Source organism: Podarcis filfolensis (assembly GCF_964270895.1).
Source record: "Podarcis filfolensis genome assembly, chromosome: 4".
In the NCBI taxonomy this organism is placed as follows: Eukaryota; Metazoa; Chordata; class Lepidosauria; order Squamata; family Lacertidae; genus Podarcis; species Podarcis filfolensis.
The window spans coordinates 24,974,744-24,993,463 of NC_139607.1; the positions used below are offsets into that span (position 1 = coordinate 24,974,744).

General features: G+C 41.8%; 1 protein-coding gene across 2 annotated transcripts in view; it reads right to left on the minus strand.

Annotated features, from left to right (window-relative positions):
* Window positions 1-18,720, minus strand: part of EFNB2 (ephrin B2) — a 56,770-nt gene that overhangs the window by 27,094 nt on the left and 10,956 nt on the right. For both annotated transcript variants that reach the window (XM_083610982.1, XM_083610981.1), the window contains exon 2: window positions 723-1,006. In XM_083610982.1, coding sequence (XP_083467108.1) covers window positions 723-1,006 — 284 coding nt within the window. The remainder of the gene's footprint in view (window positions 1-722; window positions 1,007-18,720) is intronic.

The window sequence follows — 18,720 nt, forward strand, 5'->3', positions numbered from 1 at the left end:
AAAAGGTAAGGCAGCTTCATAGGACTTACAAAGAAAAAGATGGCTGTAAGTCTCCAGTTTCTCTGAAGCTTTAGAGACGGAACACTTAAGATTATGCAAATAGAAACCAAACCCACTTTTTGATGTAAATGATCAATTTGTGAATTATCTACCAAGGTGATGTTTTAGGAATTTCTTTTTTTTTTCCTACCCAGAAAGATTACTTCACATCTTGAGCTATTTCTCCTACTTCCCCCTTCTCCTGTTTGCTTAAAATTAACTGTAGTATATTATGTATAATTATTGCTGTTCACCATTCAATGCGCAGTGATTGACATACCATATTTCAGAGGGGCGATACTGTACCATTAAAAAATAATAGCATACATGCATAATGTGTACTCAAGGCTTTGGGTAAATGCAGAACTGCTGTTTCTGGCAGTGCCTTACCCCTCTATACATTGGTTGGAACCAGATTAAGATGCCCGTGTTTTCCATAAATTGCATTATGAGCATCGCTACCACAATTACACAGCTCACATCTATGAAAACCTGGAACTTTTTTTAAAAAAGAAAAAAAGTGCTCTAAAGCAGCAGGGAGTTGGTTAATAATAAGCTGCCATGAAAATACTTTAAAGAAAACAATATAAATCCTTTAAGCTTCTTACTTGATTGAATACAATGAATAAATTAAGAAGCAGCAAGACAGAAGGAAAAGGAAACAAAAGTCATTGTTCACTTACATATGATGTAATAATCTTTGTTTCTCTGAAATTCCAGTCCCCAGAGGTTAGGGCTGAATTCTTGAAACTTGATGGTAAACTTAACATCTTGATCAGGCTTGGCACAGTTGAGCAGAGGTGTGTTGTCCTTTTTAATAGTGCAACTATCTGCTTGGTCTTTATCAACCATATAGACCTTATAGTATTCATACTGGCCACTAGTTTTAGAGTCCACCTTCGGGCATATAATATCCAGTTTGTCTCCGATCTTTGGGTATAGTACCAGTCCTTGTCCAGGATGGAATCTAAAAAGAATCGGGGGGAAAGAGAAAATGTCAAGACACTTGGAAACATATTTTGAAAGGGGGGCAAAAAAGGGAACAAAATACAGCTTGAAAACTGGGGGGGAAACCCACATCTAAGTTGCTAAAGGAAATGAATGGGACAGGAGCTACAGGCCACAAGACCTCTATTTCACACACAAACCCCACTTTTTAAGGCTGTGCACACCTTAGCGGCTTAAATTTCCCCCTACTGCATTTCAAGTTGCATTTGCACATTGCTGTGCACACCACAAATGTCTTCACCATGTACATTTCCTGATTAGTTGGCCCTGCCCTGCAACACCCCCTCCCATGAACTCCTGTTCATGACGCTGTCATCTGCACTATCTCTTATCTGTGCACACACAACAGCTGTCCCAAACGTGCACACCTCAGCGTAGTTGCAAAGTGAATGCGCCTTATGTTTTCAACTAGGAAGGAAGCTCGTTGAGGGGAAACGCATCAAACAGCAGCATTTCTGAAGAAACCACAGGGTAGACATGGCTTGTGGCTAACATTATGTGCATATGGCTTCAAAACCAGCAGTGGGAGTCCACTGGAGCCAGAGTAAATAGTGATGGGTACACAGCCTAAATTAAAATAAAAGAGGTAAAAAGCAAACATCCTTTGAAATGAGAAGGAAATGTTCTTTGAAGCAGGAAACTTCAGTTGGCAGATATTAAGCATCCTGTGGTCTGATACCTGGATTGCCAGTAGTACAAGCGAAAAGGATCTAGGGGTCTTTTCACCACTAGTACACCACAAGTTTAGCATGAGTCAACAGTGTAATGCAGCAGCAGCAAAACAAAAAACCAAAAAATCCCAGCTTCAACAGGAGTATAGTATCCAGATCAAGGGAAGTAATAGTCCCACTCTATTCTGCCTTGATCAGACTGCACCTGGAGTCCAGTGTCCAGTTCTAGGCACCACAAGGATGTTGAGAAGCTGGAACGTGTGCAGAGCACAGTGACCAAGATGATCAAAGGCCTGGAAACCAAGTCTTATGAGGAATGGTTGAGGGAATTGGGTATGTTTAACCTGGTAAAGGGGAGACATGCTTTACATGGGGGATGGAGCAAGCTTTTTTGCTTCTGCACTGGAGGCTAGGACCCGAACCAATGGATTCAAGTTATGAGAAAGGAGATTCCACCTAAACATCAGGAAGAACTTCCTGACAGCAAGAGCTGTTGGACAGTGGAACGGACTCCCACGAGAGACAGTGGACTCTCCTTCAAAGAAGCTTTAAAGCATAAGTTGCATGGTTTAGTTGAGATTCCTTGCATTGCAGGGGTTTGGGCTAGAGGACCCTCGCAGTCCCTTACACCTCTACAATTCCATGATGTTAGCCTTGCTCATGGAAGCAATCACCCTAGAAAGCTTGTTAAAGTTACATTTCTCCAATGTGACGTAACCCTCAAAATGGTGTAGGTGGGGTTTATGTTGCTTTTCAGTGATATCACAGGCACTGTCTAGGGCAGATGCTGCTGCTGAAGCTAAGCAGGTCTGGGTCTGGTGAGTGCCTGGATGGGAGACTGCCTGGGAAGCCATTCATGAGCTGCATGATTTAAGGAAGGTATGTGATAAATGTGCTAGATAATTAAATGTTACACAGAGCAATTTCAACTGTAACAGAGGCATTGGCTGGCCCCTTCCTAGCCTACCATATGGACAGGCGGTGAACCAACAGTTGCTTCAGCTTCCAGGCAATGGATACACATCTGACCTCCTTTTGTCCACAATACCTCCCTCTGCTTGCTGATCCTTTAGAAGGCTTCCAACTCATCTCCTTCCCTCATTCCTTTCATTAAAAAAAAAAAGGAAAGGAAAGCTTTGCCTTCCCTTAAAACTAGGGCAGGTCTACGTAAACCATTAAAGTGTGCACTGTCTGGTATCAAATGGTTATCTGAAATATTTCAGATTCCTTATCGAGTTGGCTACTCATCAGTCAAGTAACCGGCTTCATTTTAATGTGGTGCCTTAAACAAAATAAATGTTTCAAAATTAAAATAATTGCTTGTAATATTGATTCAACCGCAAAATGAAGACACGCTCTCGTAAGCAACAAAGGCCACTGCAATCTTTCTCCCCCACCCCCACGCCTGGATGCATGTGTTCCAATTAATGCCTGGAAGCTGCTCTTTAGAGCTATGGATACAATATCCCCCTAATACCTACAGCTGAAAGCCTCCTTTCCCTCTTCCTAAATCTTCCCTGTCAGCCATATTGCTGCAGAGATCTTCCTTAATAGAAAATGTCTCTGAAGACTGAAAGCAATGGCTTCCTAAGGAATGGCCCTATCCAACAGCGACCATTAAAATGCAGAGCAATCTTTCTCCCTCATATACACAAACATACAAACATTTGTGCTTGCTCCATTATGAAACCTTAATAATTAAACCAGAGGTTCCTGTTATCTTGCACTTGATTAAATATGCCTACCAACAACTTGCCCCAGCCTTCCCTGACCCTCCCATGCTCGCCGATGGGAGTTGTGGCCTACAATATATGGATGGCACCAGGTTGGGAAAGACTGCCTTAGCATACCCTCCCAACATTTCTCTGATGAAAGCAAGTATGTCCTAAGGAAAAGCGGGACATTCCTGGATCAAATCAGAAACCAGGATGGCTTCTGTAAATCCGGGACTGTCCCTGGAAAATAGGGACACTTGGACTTTGCCTTAGCATGCACATAAAAAGGTGCATGCATAGAAGATGGTGACGGTGGTTCAGAGACTCTTAATTGTGAGTTTGTGAGCTAGAAATGGATCTCCGCTTGCCTAAAAACTGTTAAATGGTTGCAGAGATCACTGTTTTATTTTATTTTTGCATCTTCACCCAAAAACAATCTGTCTGTGCAATCCTGTGCATGCTTCCTTGGAATTAAGTCCCACCAAATTAAAAGGGGCTTGCTCTCTCTCTCTTTTCAGATGATCTTTATTGAATTTTTAGTTACATACTATACATACACATACATTATGTTTCACATTTGTTCTTGCTCTCCCGAGCGGACTTCCCTCCTTCCTTCTTCCAGCTTTTTTATGTCGTCTTTAACTTAAAAGATCAAAAGGGGCTTGCTCTCAGGTAAGAGGGCTTACAATTGCCAATGGAATGGCAGAGTCATCCAAAAAGTCATTCAAAAAGAACACAACCAGATAGTCAATATATATATTGTAAATGTATTCTTTAAAAGATACATGAAGAAAAATGTGTGGGTGTTTATTGTTTCCTTAAGTCACTTGCTCTGCAGCCATTTCACCTCAAAAACTACATCAAGGCACAGGATTATAGAGGCAAAAAGAGGTTGTCCAGATATTTATGAGGAAGCTTAGAAATATGTAAACTCCAATTTAATAGGGCAGTTTAGGAACTTTGTGAAGGTAGAAAGGCTTGGCTGTTAGTGATTTTTTTGTTGACAGGCTTTTACATTGGGTCTTATGGATGTATCTTTCTGAGTTTTGCTCCCACAAGACCTCAAATGTATTGTATTTTTAATTGATCTGTCCCATTCATTCACTTATCTTTAGTATTCCTTTTCTCTCTCTTGCTTTTTAGGTAGCCTTGAGCTGTTTCAGAAAGGCAGAGTGTAAGCGTTTTACAATAGGCCATCAGTAAATATTTTAAATGATTTTACTATCTTAACTGGAATGACCACAACTTCTGATTCACCTTAAAGAAAGGCTTAATTGATTTATGGACTGTGGCATTAAGTACTCTGTGACATTTTGCATTCATGAAGCAGAGGCTGCTGGTGTACTTGTGCCACCATCTGTGTGGGACATACAGTCTTTAGAGATTTTATATATCCACAATCCAGTCAGATTCCCTGACGACACTTTGAAAAAGGTGAAGGTAGTAGTGCTTTAGCTACTGTATTTTTCGCTCTATAAGACGCACCAGACCACAAGACCCACCTAGTTTTTGGAGGTGGAAAACAAAAAAATATTCTGAATCTCAGAAGGCAGAACAGCAAGAGGGATCACTATGCAGTGAAAGCAGCAATCCCTCTTGCTGTTCTGGCTTCTGGGATAGCTGCGCAGCCTGCATTCACTCCATAAGATGCACACACATTTCCCCTTACTTTTTAGGAGGGAAAAAGTGAGTCTTACAGAGCAAAAAATACGGTAACTTAAAAAACTTTGGTTCAAACAGAACTGTAACTAATACACAAGAGCAAAAGTCTCCCCAAACCCACACCTGGTGCCAAACCAATGATGGCAAGGCCACGTCCTCTAAAGAGTTCAGCTGAAAGCTGCACAGTAAGGGTAGGTTCATTATGTCTGCAGCTGTCGGGTTATCTTCCAGAGCAAAGGTATGCGATGCAAAGCACCAAATCCAAAATGCAAAACCTAGAGCTCTAATGCAAAACCTCCAGCCGTTTCACTGTTCATTTTCACCACAGATTTACATTCAAACAAGAACCCCGTTGAAATTGAACAGGGCACAAACAAGCAAATGGTGCACTGTTAATCACATGTACGTAGATGCAAGATAAGGGGAGACAGAGAACATATTACTTTTAGGGCTGGCGTACAGAACCAGATGGAGCTGATGAACAAAATTGGTTTTAATCTCCCTTTGTCTGCCTTATTTGCCCTTCTCGTGGCTCCTGCAACAGAAAATATGGAGTTGCATATGGCTGCTAGGAACCATTCCAGCAGCCAAGAGGTACAGACTGATGGCACCCTTTGCCAATGGGTAGCCAGCTTCTATACTGAAGCACTTGGGCAAGCGATTTGAACATGAAATACACAAGCTTCAGAAACAGATGTCAAGTTGTTTTCATTCCTTTTTTTAAAAAAAGAAAAGCCTCCTTGTTGTTGTTTTTTACTCCCCAAATGTGAGTCTGAATGGTGACATTTCAAACATAAGATGCTCGCTCATTATAAATGAAATGCAGTGATGCTTAGAATATGAAAAGAGGACAACAGGCTCCTATGCATGTGTACAAAATATATTCAGTCCACGATTCCAAATGCATTTCAAACGTGCAAAAGCTGTTCTTCAGGGGAAGAGGTGTTTAATGTAAGAAAATGTTAGAAAACCTGAAAAACCTGTTTGCCAGAAATTATTTAACGCGGGAATCCATTGCTTGGGAGTTTCATCTGGTGGAAGAACACCGGGCACCTCAGTCACACAGATGACATAATGTATGAAATAGGAAGTCCATGTGGGATCCATTTCATATGCTATACAGTGGTACCGTGGGTTAAGTACTTAATTCGTTCCGGAGGTCCGTTCTTAACCTGAAACTGTTCTTAACCTGAAGCACCACTTTAGCTAATGGGGCCTCCTGCTGCCGCCGCGCCGCCAGAGCACGATTTTTGTTCTCATCCTGAAGCAACGTTCTTAACCCAAGGTACTATTTCTGGGTTAGCGGAGTCTGTAACCTGAAGTGTTTGTAACCTGAGGTACCACTGTATTACCTGTGTGGTAAAAGAGTGTGGGAAGGCTGTTCCTCTACCGTGTCAGGATGCCAAGTAATATACATATTATGACAAACATGAAATAGCAGGAAACAACTCATGTGTATCATTTGCTACAGGAGTATGAAGACTTCCAAGACACTACAGTTGCTGCATCTGTACATGCCTCAACTCTTCTGTAATCTCTCTTCCCAAATGACTTTTTTAAAAAAATCCCCAACAGTTTAGGTGTACTCTGCCTCTCCCAGTGTTTTCTAGTTCCCATGGTTACTGAACTTCCTTCTTTATGCATTTTTATGAAATACTTCATTGCCAAGGCAATCCCAGATAGATAGGGCTGGGCGATATCTGGTTTTCAGCATTGTGATATATCGCCAGCTAAACATCACGATACACTGGTATGTCACAATGTCTGAAATAAGGATGGAGGTATGGAGAGGCACTGGCTGGCTTCACGGTTTTTCCTGCATTGTGATTTTTTTTCCCATAACACACACACAAACAAAATATCATGATTTGGACTTCAAATCTGTTTTGGACGATATATCACCCAGCCCTAATCCCAGAGCAGGTTACATTAAAATAAATATAAAATAAGCATTAATACAAAATAAAACAGACAAAGCTAAAACTAGCCAGATTAACAATGATTCAGCAGGCTCCTTCAAATGCCTGGGGTGCTTTGCCACACACAGTATATACACAAAGTATCAAATGTGGTGACAAATGTGCAACAAAACAACAACACCACAAACTGGCTTATAAGTATAAAACCAAATTTACTAGAATAATAACTAGAATAAACGTTTATTGCACATGTAACTTGTTAAGATACAGTTGTACATTTATCCACTCCATGTTTACAGTATGTCCAGGCTTTGTTTTGCACATGGCACCTTAGTATGTTTGTTGCTTGAATGGTTACAAGTCTATCTCTATTCTAGTTATTTGTGGTGTTGTTGTTTTGTTGCATTATTGCCACACACAGTGCCTGCCCCCACACCCCCACAATAAGCCAGGTGGACCCTGAATCAGCTACAAAACTACCGCCCAACCTCAATCACCAGCCTATTTCACTCTGAGAGTATTTTCACACACGGGACTAGAAGGGTGTTTTTACTTGAGAATACAGAGCAGTCTTTATACTGGCTACAAATGCACATCCTATTTCAAGATGCCTTCTTGATCCCACATGAACACATTCGCGTGGGTATACAAGCGAGGCCAGCAGAGCTCGAGGATACTTTTATCATCATATGTGAAAAGTATTACCATGTCACTCTCCTAGGTAGATATTGACAACCGAACTGACAGTATGCAGAGTCTTCCACCATCAAGACACTGAAATGAACTGGGCCTAATAGTTTACATCCAAGAGGTTACAACTGATAGTGTTTAGTAAACCACCTCTTGTTTACTTGCTAAATGTAAGAAAGGAAATACATTTCTTTAAATGCACATTGCAGGACAATGTATTTATTGTAAAAACATGAGGAGAGGCTAAAGCTTCATGCAATACTTTTAACACATGAATTTGAGCCTAGAGACTGGCAGCAATGCAGCACGCTTAATAATCTTCCCATTGCAACAGTATCATTTGCTGAAAGCTTTTCCCAAATGAAAAACTATATACAGAATCTTGTCCCGCCTGCACTACTCTCATATAGCCAAGACTGTTTTACGTTGGGTATCCAAGATTTAAAAGAATGTGAATTGGGAGGTATGCAGTTCACACATCGTTTATTGGGGGGGCAGGGACAGCCTGTTTTAGCTGGAAATGACGAGTTATAAATGGTACTTTTACAAATGACCTCCTTACATAGTAACATCACAACTATTTTCATTTTATTATTTATTATTTTTGAAATATTGTGCTGAGCAATTACTGGAATGCTGTAAGTACTTGTCACACTAGAGAGCTTTGTTCCATTTTCTAAATCAATTTCAGCTCCCACAAAGAACCAGCTAATGCGCGGCAGTGTCTTTCCACCCCCCCCTTTTTTTTTGGTCTACTAAATGGGAAAAAAATGCTTTATGGATATGATGAATATTCTATTTTAGAATTGCATTATCACTCTGGTAACTTTTTTTTTAGCCACATGAATCTTGTCAACTGCAGTGGACTCATGCCACCATCAGAAAACCACCAGGAGGAAGCTGCATTCCCCAGAATTCACTGCTGAACATCACACTATAATATTGTATTTGCCTGCTCTGCAGGTGGGAATAGGGAATCATACCTACATATGCATACAGTATACTTTTTTCCCCTTACATGCACAGATATGTATACATATACAGTGGTGCCTCGCAAGACGAAATTAATTCGTTCTGCGAATTTTTTCGTCTAGCGAATTTTTCATCTTGCGAAGCACGAAATCCCATAGGAATGCATTGAAAATCAATTAATGCGTTCCTATGGTCAAAAAAAGTCCAAACAAAGCCAAATTTGGTACAACAAGAGTTTATTAAGTGCTCTTTAAAGTCACACATACTGTAAAGAGCATTTCAAAATTCAAACCCAGAAATTTTTTAAAAAAACAGTAGAGTGGCCCAATGGTCACAGAAAATCATAAAAATGCAGAAAAAAACACACAAGCTTCCAGATTCTTGCAAACCCCTCCCCAACTGTTCCCCCAGCCACCTAGCACACAGAAATTCAAATCCAGATTTTTTTTTAAAAAAACAGCAGAGTGGCCCAATGGTCACAGAAAATCATAAAAATGCAGAAAAAAACCACAAGCTTCCAGATTCTTGCAAACCCCTCCCCAACTGTTCCCCCACCCACCCAGCACACAGAAATTCAAATCCAGATTTTTTTAAAAAAAACAGCAGAGTGCCCCAATGGTCACAGAAATTCATAAAAATGCAGAAAAACACACACACAAGCTTCCAGATTCTTGCAAACCCCTCCCCAACACCAAGTCCTTGAATTCCAAACACCCCAACCCAAAATCCAAACCCCCCAAAAAAAGTTTTAAAAGCTTAACTTACCAAATGGCTGCAAAAGAAGTTTTGGAAAAGCTTCAAAAATCACCAAAGTCTTTAAAAACCTCAAAAAAGGCTACGATGTACACTGCGTTCTATGAGTTGCTCCTCGAAGTCAAGTCGCAACTGTATTAACGGTGTTAAGAAAAAGGAAACAAACTTGCAAGACGTTTTCGTCTTGCGAAGCAAGCCCATAGGGAAATTCGTCTTGCGAAGCAGCTCAAAAAACGGAAAACCCTTTCGTCTAGCGAGTTTTCCGTCTTGCGAGGCATTTGTCTTGCGGGGCACCACTGTACATACATAGTACAGTGGTACCTCGGGTTAAGTACTTAATTCATTCCGGATGTCTGTTCTTAACCTGAAACTGTTCTTAACCTGAAGCACCACTTTAGCTAATGGGGCCTCCCGCTGCTGCCGCACCGCCGGAGCACGATTTCTATTCTCATCCTGAAGCAAAGTTCTTAACCCAAGGTACTATTTCTGGGTTAGCAGAGTCTGTAACCTGAAGCGTATGTAACCCGAGGTACCACTGTACACCTTTAGTAAAATCATGGGCATATCCTTATAGAGATGAAATGGCCCCACAGAATGAGCAGATGGAAAAAGTAATTGGTAAATGGAGGGCAATTAGATGCTCATTCCTACCACTTCTTGATGAATCATGCATGCACCTCTGGCCAAGAGCCCAACACTTGACTCCTTGACCCCACTCCACATTTTACTTCTCCACATCTCATGTCAGCCCCAACTCTCAACGTTCTTCCCCTCTTTTGTGGAGGGGGGGGACATAGTTTCCATAGGAATACAGTGCTGGAAGTACAGCACACATAAGAGAAACTGTTAACTGATTGAAGCTCTTTGCAAAAGCACTTTGTCAGACATGTGTATGTACGGAAGAGTTCTGGCCATTTGCAAAAAGAGGGGAAAAAATAAAAGGGCAAAGCAACTTCAGACAGGAGCTGAAGTACCATTCCCCACCAGTGCATTTATTGTTAAAATTGGTAAGTCTTTTGCAAACACACATCCACTACACTTAAAAACCACTAAATGCAGAAAAGTGTCCCCTAAAATAACTAACCAATGAATAACTGAGATAACAAATTGAGAGTAAAATGAGTATCTGCAATAAAAAAAAGCAGATCCCCACTCTTCAAAAAGATAGCATTTTCTGGATAGCACTTTACTGCCCCCTTTTGCACTTGTAACATTAGAACAGGTTTGAGCATGAATGCACTGTTCTAAATACCAGCAAGATAACAAGAGGGCAACAGAGCTGTAGGTTCACACAGGAATAGGCTGTCAAACACTGTGTTTTGAAGCATTATAGTAATTGCCAAAGATGCAAACCGTAGGGATGGTGAGTCAATTCATTTCAAGCAGCTACAGAACAAGTCAGTGACTAGGGGGTTAAACAGAAATCACCTGCCTTTGTATAGGCACATCCACACTTGGGGGTCTTTCCTGTTATTTCAGGCAAACCTACTTTTGGACATTTCCAAGGCAAAACAGTAGAGGCTGGTTTGTTATAGTTACGGAAAGAAAGGTATAGCAAGGAGGCAATGTGCTGGGAGGTCACAAGGCTGCATTTGCAGAGTCTGAAGGGTAGAGTATTAAATGCATATAGCTATTTCTCTCCCCCCCCCCAGCCAGGTCTTTATATAGTGGCAAACAAAACAAAAAAATATTTTTATGCAAGTGCACAATCAATGAGAAACCCAAATTCTGAAAGCCTACAGCACCAAACCAGTTCAACAGCTCTGAACTGTAACTTCACTGTCAGGTCTGTATGTGTGACCATGCCTCTGTAAACCTCCTTTTTTTGACGACAAGACACAATTCATTGCCTAGTGGCTGATTATTTGAAAACTACTAATTCATACTGACAATGGGAAAGAAGGCACTCCCTCCGTAAGTAACCTCGGATTCCATTTGACAAAAGCCATGTGTGCCTTTATATTTAAACTTTAATCCATTTCCTTCTGTCACCCTAAAATTACTAAAGAAGTCACAATAATATTAAATTTCACTGCCTACAGCACTGTGCAACCGAACCTGCACTGCGATGAAAGCAGACTCCCTTTCGATATAAAGACTGACGTTCTGTTTTGTAGCCACAGCATACAGGAAGAGCTTGATGCTGCTTCAAAGCGCAGCATGTGTTTTCGCATGCACACTATTCAAAATATACTGCACAGATCGTTTTATGGCTATTCTGTCTAAATAATGGCAGCAAATTTGCCAAAACAGTGCCTAAAATAAAATAAAAATACTCTGCACCATAGCTTGCTGCAAAGATATATATATATATCTCTTGACTCAAGAGAATTCTTGTGGGAGCTCTGCAATCTGGGAAGCAGGAAACGCCCTTTCCTTGCAAAGATGTAAAGATTTATTAAGTGTGTAAGAAGAGAGAGTGGAGAGTGAGCCTAGGAAGCACCTCTTTTCAAAAGTTCTGAATCTCAGCTCTTTCCAGGCTTGCAGAGAGACCAGCTGGTATCTGCCAGAGTGCACTTTTTAAAGGGCACCATAAATCACAAGCCCAAGCTGGTAGAGACAATGCAACAAGACCGTGGCAGTCTAGCAGAAGCTCAGCGCCCCTGATTCAGAAATCCCCTTTTCAAGACGTAAGAGTGTAAGGAGGCAACCCTTAAAAGTTTTGAGACTCCTTCCTCTTAATTACAATTTGTCAGCACCTGTGCAGTCTTGTTCTGAGTCACACAGCAAGAACAAAAGAGGGTGGAGACTCCCTTGTCCTTTGGCTGGAATGTTCAAGCACTGACTATGTGTCAGAAGAGATACTGGTTTTGCTGTTCCTTGAGAGAAAGAGAGCATGTGGTTTTTGCCTAGTTGAAGAAACCACAAGCTTCCTTAAAGCACACTTGTTTTCAAGCTGGGATGTGTAGCACCAGTCATTTCTAACAATGGCAGTGTCAGCAGTTGTGGCCAGTTCACACCAAAACTTACTTTCCCCTGTCCCTATGCAAGCTGATTATTGCAGTCGCCTCGTAATACCACACTTGTGAATACTAGGCCCAAAAGATACACACTGTCACAAGCCTCAAAAAAATTAAAATTGCAGGGTTCAGCCAGTACAGAAATCAAGCTTCTTTTTACCCGAAGAAGGGTACTCATCATGCAGATCTCCTGAGGTAATTGAGAATGTGCATATATAAAGTGAATGAATCAACCTCAAATCCATTTCAGGTAAATTTTAGAATTTACATGTAGAGTTCCCAAACATCTTTGTGTCAAAGTATTCCCATTCAAACTGTTTATCCATCGTCAACTTTAAAAAAAAACACACACACCAAAAAACACTGTAGGGAAGATTTGTTAGGAAAGAGCCAAAAGAAAACCAAAACTAAATCCCTCATGTGTAATCTTGATCTAATCCAGTTTCCTAGTCAGGGAATTTACTACAACTTTGGCAGAAGAAATGTGAAAAGGATTGCAAGATGGAACTAAAAGGTTTTCTGTAAAAGTGAAAATAAATAAAGAACATGGTGTTTATTATCGCCCGGCATCTATACAACCATGGAACACACCAGCACCACAATTCACCTTGTATCCCGTGGTGCTGTGTTAGGCACTGACAGACACCTAATATACAAGCAAGTACATCACAGTTTGGGCTGCATAGTTTGGTGGGACCCAAGATTGGTGCTTCACACACAGGAAAAACACAAACCTCCGTTTGCTTTTCCGTGTGCGTTTTCCCAAGTACTTTGACAAGAAACCATTTTTAGGTGTACAGTGGTATCTCGGTTTAGGAACTTAATCCGTTCCGGAAGTCCGTTCTTAAACCAAAACTGTTCTCAAACCGAGGCGCGCTTTCCCTGATGAGGCCTCCTGCCACACTGCCCTTCCACCGTTCAGATTCCATTCTTAGACTGAGGTAAAGTTCTCAAACCAATACACTGCTTCGGGTTTTGCAGAGTTTGTAAACCAAATCGTTCTTAACCGGACTGTTTTAAAACCGAAGTACCACTGTACATGTAAAACAGCAGAAGTGTACATCTAAAAACACAAAGAACACGCCCATAGATGCACCCAGAATATATTTAACACTGTAGACTGCTAGAAGCCAAAAATGAACGACAAAAACATTTGAGGCCATTGGAGTACGTATACTCTCACTGAAGACTTGTCCAATATGGAATCCTTGTGATGCCCAATTATAGTGGCTCAAAAAGGACAAAGTCAGTTCATTATTGCACACAGGCCAGGCCTAATGAAAACAATGGCTTTGTGTCACAATTCCTGTGTGTGGGTGAGGGAGAACAGAATTGGGTCCACCGGAAAAACCTTCTGCTGAGCCTATTTTTTACTCCTCCTGTCTTGCCAAGTGTTTATCTGGAACCATCTCTCCCAAGGGTGTGAGGCAAATTAGGCAGTGACTCAGGCACAGGAGTTGTGCATCTGGACGCAGGTGTGTGGTGCTTTGCATCTGGGTGATAAAAGCCTATGGTCAGTGTAAGGACAGAATTTGGCCAATAGGCCTAACCTATTCCACCCACCTACCCAGTCTTTGTGAGCTAAGTTTGAAAGGAAGGGGTCACCCATGGGTGTAGCCAGAATCTTATGGGGGGGCAGAACTTTTGTTAGGGGGGCAGTTGATTGGTCAGTTAGTTAAGTATTTCTATTGCTTTAATTGGCTATGCCCATGGGGTCACCCACATTTCAATCTCCTCAGATCACAATGAGGTTTTCTCTATACCAAGGCCTTTGGCTGATTAACATTCTATGGCCTTTTGAATGTGTTTGTGGGAAGGGGGTTATTTTATTTGGTGTTCTCATTTTATATTTTTATACAGGTGGCAACCATTTTAAGTGGGTCCAAATGATACACAGGCCCTTTGGGGGGCAGAATGGGACATGTTTATATTGTGTATTGTGAACCGCCCAGTGATCTTCAGAGGAAGGGCTGTGCAGTCATACCTCAGAAGTCGAACAGAATCCGTTCTGGAAGTCCATTCAACTTCCAAAACATGCAACTTCCAAACTGGAAGCCGCAGAAGCCCCACCAGACATTCGGCTTCTGAAAGAATGTTCAAAAACCGGAACACTCACTTCCCGTTTTTGATCATTCGGGAGCTGAGGTACAACTGTATACAGATTTAATTAATAATAATAATAACAATAATAATAATGGCACCAGGCACATAACTGTCGACGTTTCCCATTTTTAAAGGGAAATTTCTTTATTCCGAATAGGATTCCTCGCAAGAAAAGGGAAAAGTTGACAGCTATGACCAGGTGACATGTTTTTGCCCATGCAGTTGACAAATGTCAACAATCAGGCAACTGTTGCTGCTTGCAATGAACTGCTCATGGTGTGAACTCAATGGAACTAACTTCCAGGTAGATGGTGCATAGGATTGTGCTGCTAAAACAAAAACAAAAACCCTTCTCTCACACAGCTTGGCTGCCTTGCCAGCCAACATGATTTTCTCTGCTCAGCTCACTAATAAAATCTAGAATTACCTTGAGAAAAGAAAAGGGAGGGGGAGAGAGATAAAGGTTAAGCTCTGTAGAATGACTAAACCAGACTGCTCCTGAAATAAAACTGAAAATTAATTAAATGTGAAGAAAACAACTGGAGTGTGGACAGAAGACGCAAAAGGACGGCAGAGCCCCTCGCAGGAGTCAAGGTGATGCTAATGCCAAATGGCAATTTTGCCCACTGAGGCATACAAATCAACCCTGCTTGGGCACCAGTTAAACAGATGGTAAGCACCAGCCAAAGTAGACCTGTAGTGAAGATACCTCACTCAATGAGAGCCAGCAGTAAAGCAATGTGCAGATTTATGTACAGGACTGCCCAGACTCCTTGAACCCCACTTGCCAAAGCAGGTAAGCTTTAATGAAGGTTTTGATGTTCGGGAGTGAACTGTGCTAGCTTGTTGGAAAACGAAGTCGATTTGTTTGCTTGCCCTTTTCCATGCCAAATGTGTGTTCAGGGCGAGGCCCAATAGCTCCTGCAGCAGCACATCACAGCTGGTGACATAATGCTGGCATTGTGAGCTGGCGCTCTGCAGAACGACTGTCCTGCTAAAGAAGCAAGAACTCCCACTGGCAAAATGGCGTGGCACTAACCTCCCCGTGGCCCACGGCTGGGTAATCGAGAAATGGACACAACTCATCCTAGGGTTCACAAACCCAGTCGCTTCCAGTGCCATGAAGGATGCACACACAAAAAACCCTTCTCTCAAGAGTTGTCTGTGAAATAAGTAACTTGAAACCAAAAGACATTTCAGTATGTTGGAATTTACAGAAGCAAGAGGAGACCTTTCTCCTGCCTCTGAGACCTCTGGTAAGAGCAGTGGGCTTGTTGTGAAGAGAATCACTCTGCACAATAGGAAATGGGGAGGGGGCTCTTGGTGGTTTCTGCCTTCGCCCCAGCATGGTTAAGACTCATCAAAGGTAGCATGGACAAAACATTTCGGTCAGCATGGAATTCTGCACCAAAGGAAACGTCCATGCCCAAGTACATATTCACTGCATTTGTGCACATCCATTGCCTATATAGTAGTCTCCCCATTTGGCCCATTATGCCATTTTGCTAAGTCAGTCCTACCTAACTTCAGCGGTGGACCTACATTTTGGGGGCCCTGAATTGTTACGGGGGCTCCTTCGCAATCAGCATCAAGGTCTGGGTAACCACGGTTCAGTGGGATTGTTCCACAACAGATCACCACATTTTTTAAAATATAACTACTATATCTCCAATCTTGATTGAACTTGCTCTACTGAATTATCTCATATAACATGAAGCACGTTTGCAAAAATACTCTTTTTTCTGGTTTTTCTAGCAAGCTGCGCACCTACAATTTCATCCTCTGAGAGCTTCCTTGCAATGTCATTTTCTAGAGACAATGTGCATAAAGAATTTAAGCGCTCTTCAGCAGAACAGCCAACTTAACCATGACACTCCACCTTTACATCTATGCTCCTCACTCTCAAACTTTGGGATTGTTCCAGTTACAGATAGGTAGCCGTGTTGGTCTGCCATAGTCAAAACAAAAAAAAAAAATTTTCCTTCCAGTAGCACCTTAAAGACCAACTAAGTTAGTTCTTGATATGAGCTTTCGTGTGCATGCACACTTCTTCAGATACACACTGTGTATCTGAAGAAGTGTGCATGCACACGAAAGCTCATACCAAGAACTAACTTAGTTGGTCTTTAAGGTGCTACTGGAAGGAAAAAAATTTTTTTTGTTTGTTTGTTTTGGGATTGTTGAAATATATACATAAAAAAATTAATCAATATGAGTTGTGCTTTGAGAGGGGCTTCTGACGAAGCCTTCAGAAGTTTCTCTCAAAGTGCAACCTTGCCCTGCGCTTTGAACAAGCTTATGAGGACACCTGTGGGCAAAAACTGCTGCCTGGTACTATTGCGATGTTGGGTGATTTGACGGGTGGGCAGCTCCTCCCACTTGTCTTTTTTTTTTTTTAAATAATTTTTATTAACTGGCCAATCACATCAAATTAAATCACATCACATAAATTCCAAATTACAAAGCCAAATTTTTAAATTTTGTTGGGGGAACCCATACTTCAAGATCCAAAAGGAGCTCCTCCCACTTGTCAATCTTGGCCATGAAGGGTTGGAAAGACAACAGTCTGGCCTGCCTCGATAAAAAATATTCCTCCCCTCCAGCCCTGTGCCAAATTTAGATGGGAAGCACCGCAGGTAGGGAACTGACTTTTCTTGCTTATGTTGCAACATTTCACAATGCTGTTTATTTTAGTTATACACAGGCTGCCCAGTAACATCAGTTCTCAATTCAAGCTGCCTCAAGCAGTGGCGAAAGGGGGTAAAAATGTTTTAAATATATAAATCTTTTAAATATACTGTATAAGCATGCCTTGCAAAATTTGATTTGAGTCCTGTGGGCAACACCCCCACTGGTGAATTCTCTCCCTGTATACCTCCAGATCGGACACGGGTAGCCTAGGACTTGCCGATCAGAAGGTCGGCGGTTCGAATCCCCACGATGGGGTGAGCTCCCATTGCTCAGTCCCTACTCCTGCCAACCTAGCAGTTTGAAAGCACGTCAAAGTGCAAGTAGATAAATAGGTACCGCTCCAGCGGGAAGGTAAACGGTGTTTCCGTGTGCTGCTCTGGTTCACCAGGAGCGGCTTAGTCATGCTGGCCACATGACCCAGAAGCTGTACACCGGCTCCCTCGGCCAATAAAGCGAGATGAGCACCACAACCCCAGAGTCGGTCACGACTGGACCTAATGGTCAGGGGTCCCTTTGCCCTTATACCTCCAGATCACCCCACCAACAACAACAGAAAGAAAAAGAGAAACTGCATGTACACATGCTTTACTTTCCCATGAGATCTGGGTTAAAGCTTGATCTGGTATGATGAAAATGTGCCTAGAAAGACGTGGAAGAGAACACTCTTCCAATTTCCACCTTTAACTGCACACTTTTCATTAGTGGAGAGGGTGCTAAGACACTATGCAGGTGCCAGTTGAAGGCCTCATGGGCACCACGTTGGCTAACCCCATCAATAATGCTATATAAAAATAAGAATACGTACATCCCAATTTATTATTGGATTACTGTAGACAACTACCAGCATGGACTTAAGTCTCATTTTGAGGCATTGGATTTTGCTGAATACAAAACGTTCCGGACACATCTGGATGTTCTGCTCACACAACTGGCAGGAGTTTCTATATCCAGAATAGAATGGTGTGTTCTCCAATTCTCTAATTCTAATTCTCTAATTCTAATTCTAAAAGGGCACACACAAGTTTTTAATAGAAGTCAAGCTGGCTGTTATCCGTAACTTTCCCCCACAGCTTCAGAAGAAGGGTCATCAGTCCGATGCGATTTATTAACCAAGGATTAATAATGCAGCACAAACCTGACACTGATAGCTGGAAGATCCTAGAGGATGTGACCCTGGGGTTTATTCTTGTCTATTCCTCTTAATAGCTCTGCAGTTTCGCAAGTGTTGCTTAAACTCTTTGGGCACAATGAGGAGAAATAAACCCATCAAGCCTTTATATATAGTTCATTCTGGGCAAGAAGCAGCTATATGAAGGCAACTTTTTCAAACTTTAAAATATGGCTTTTTGCTGCTTCCAGGTTAAAGCCAAGTTACAGGGAACCAGGCAGAGGGCCTTCTCGGTAGTGGCACCCACCCTGTGGAATGCCCTCCCACCAGATGTCAAAGAGAAAAACTACCAGACTTTTAGAAGACATCTGAAGGCAGTCCTGTTTAGGGAAGCTTTTAATGTTTGATGCACTACTGTATTTTAATATT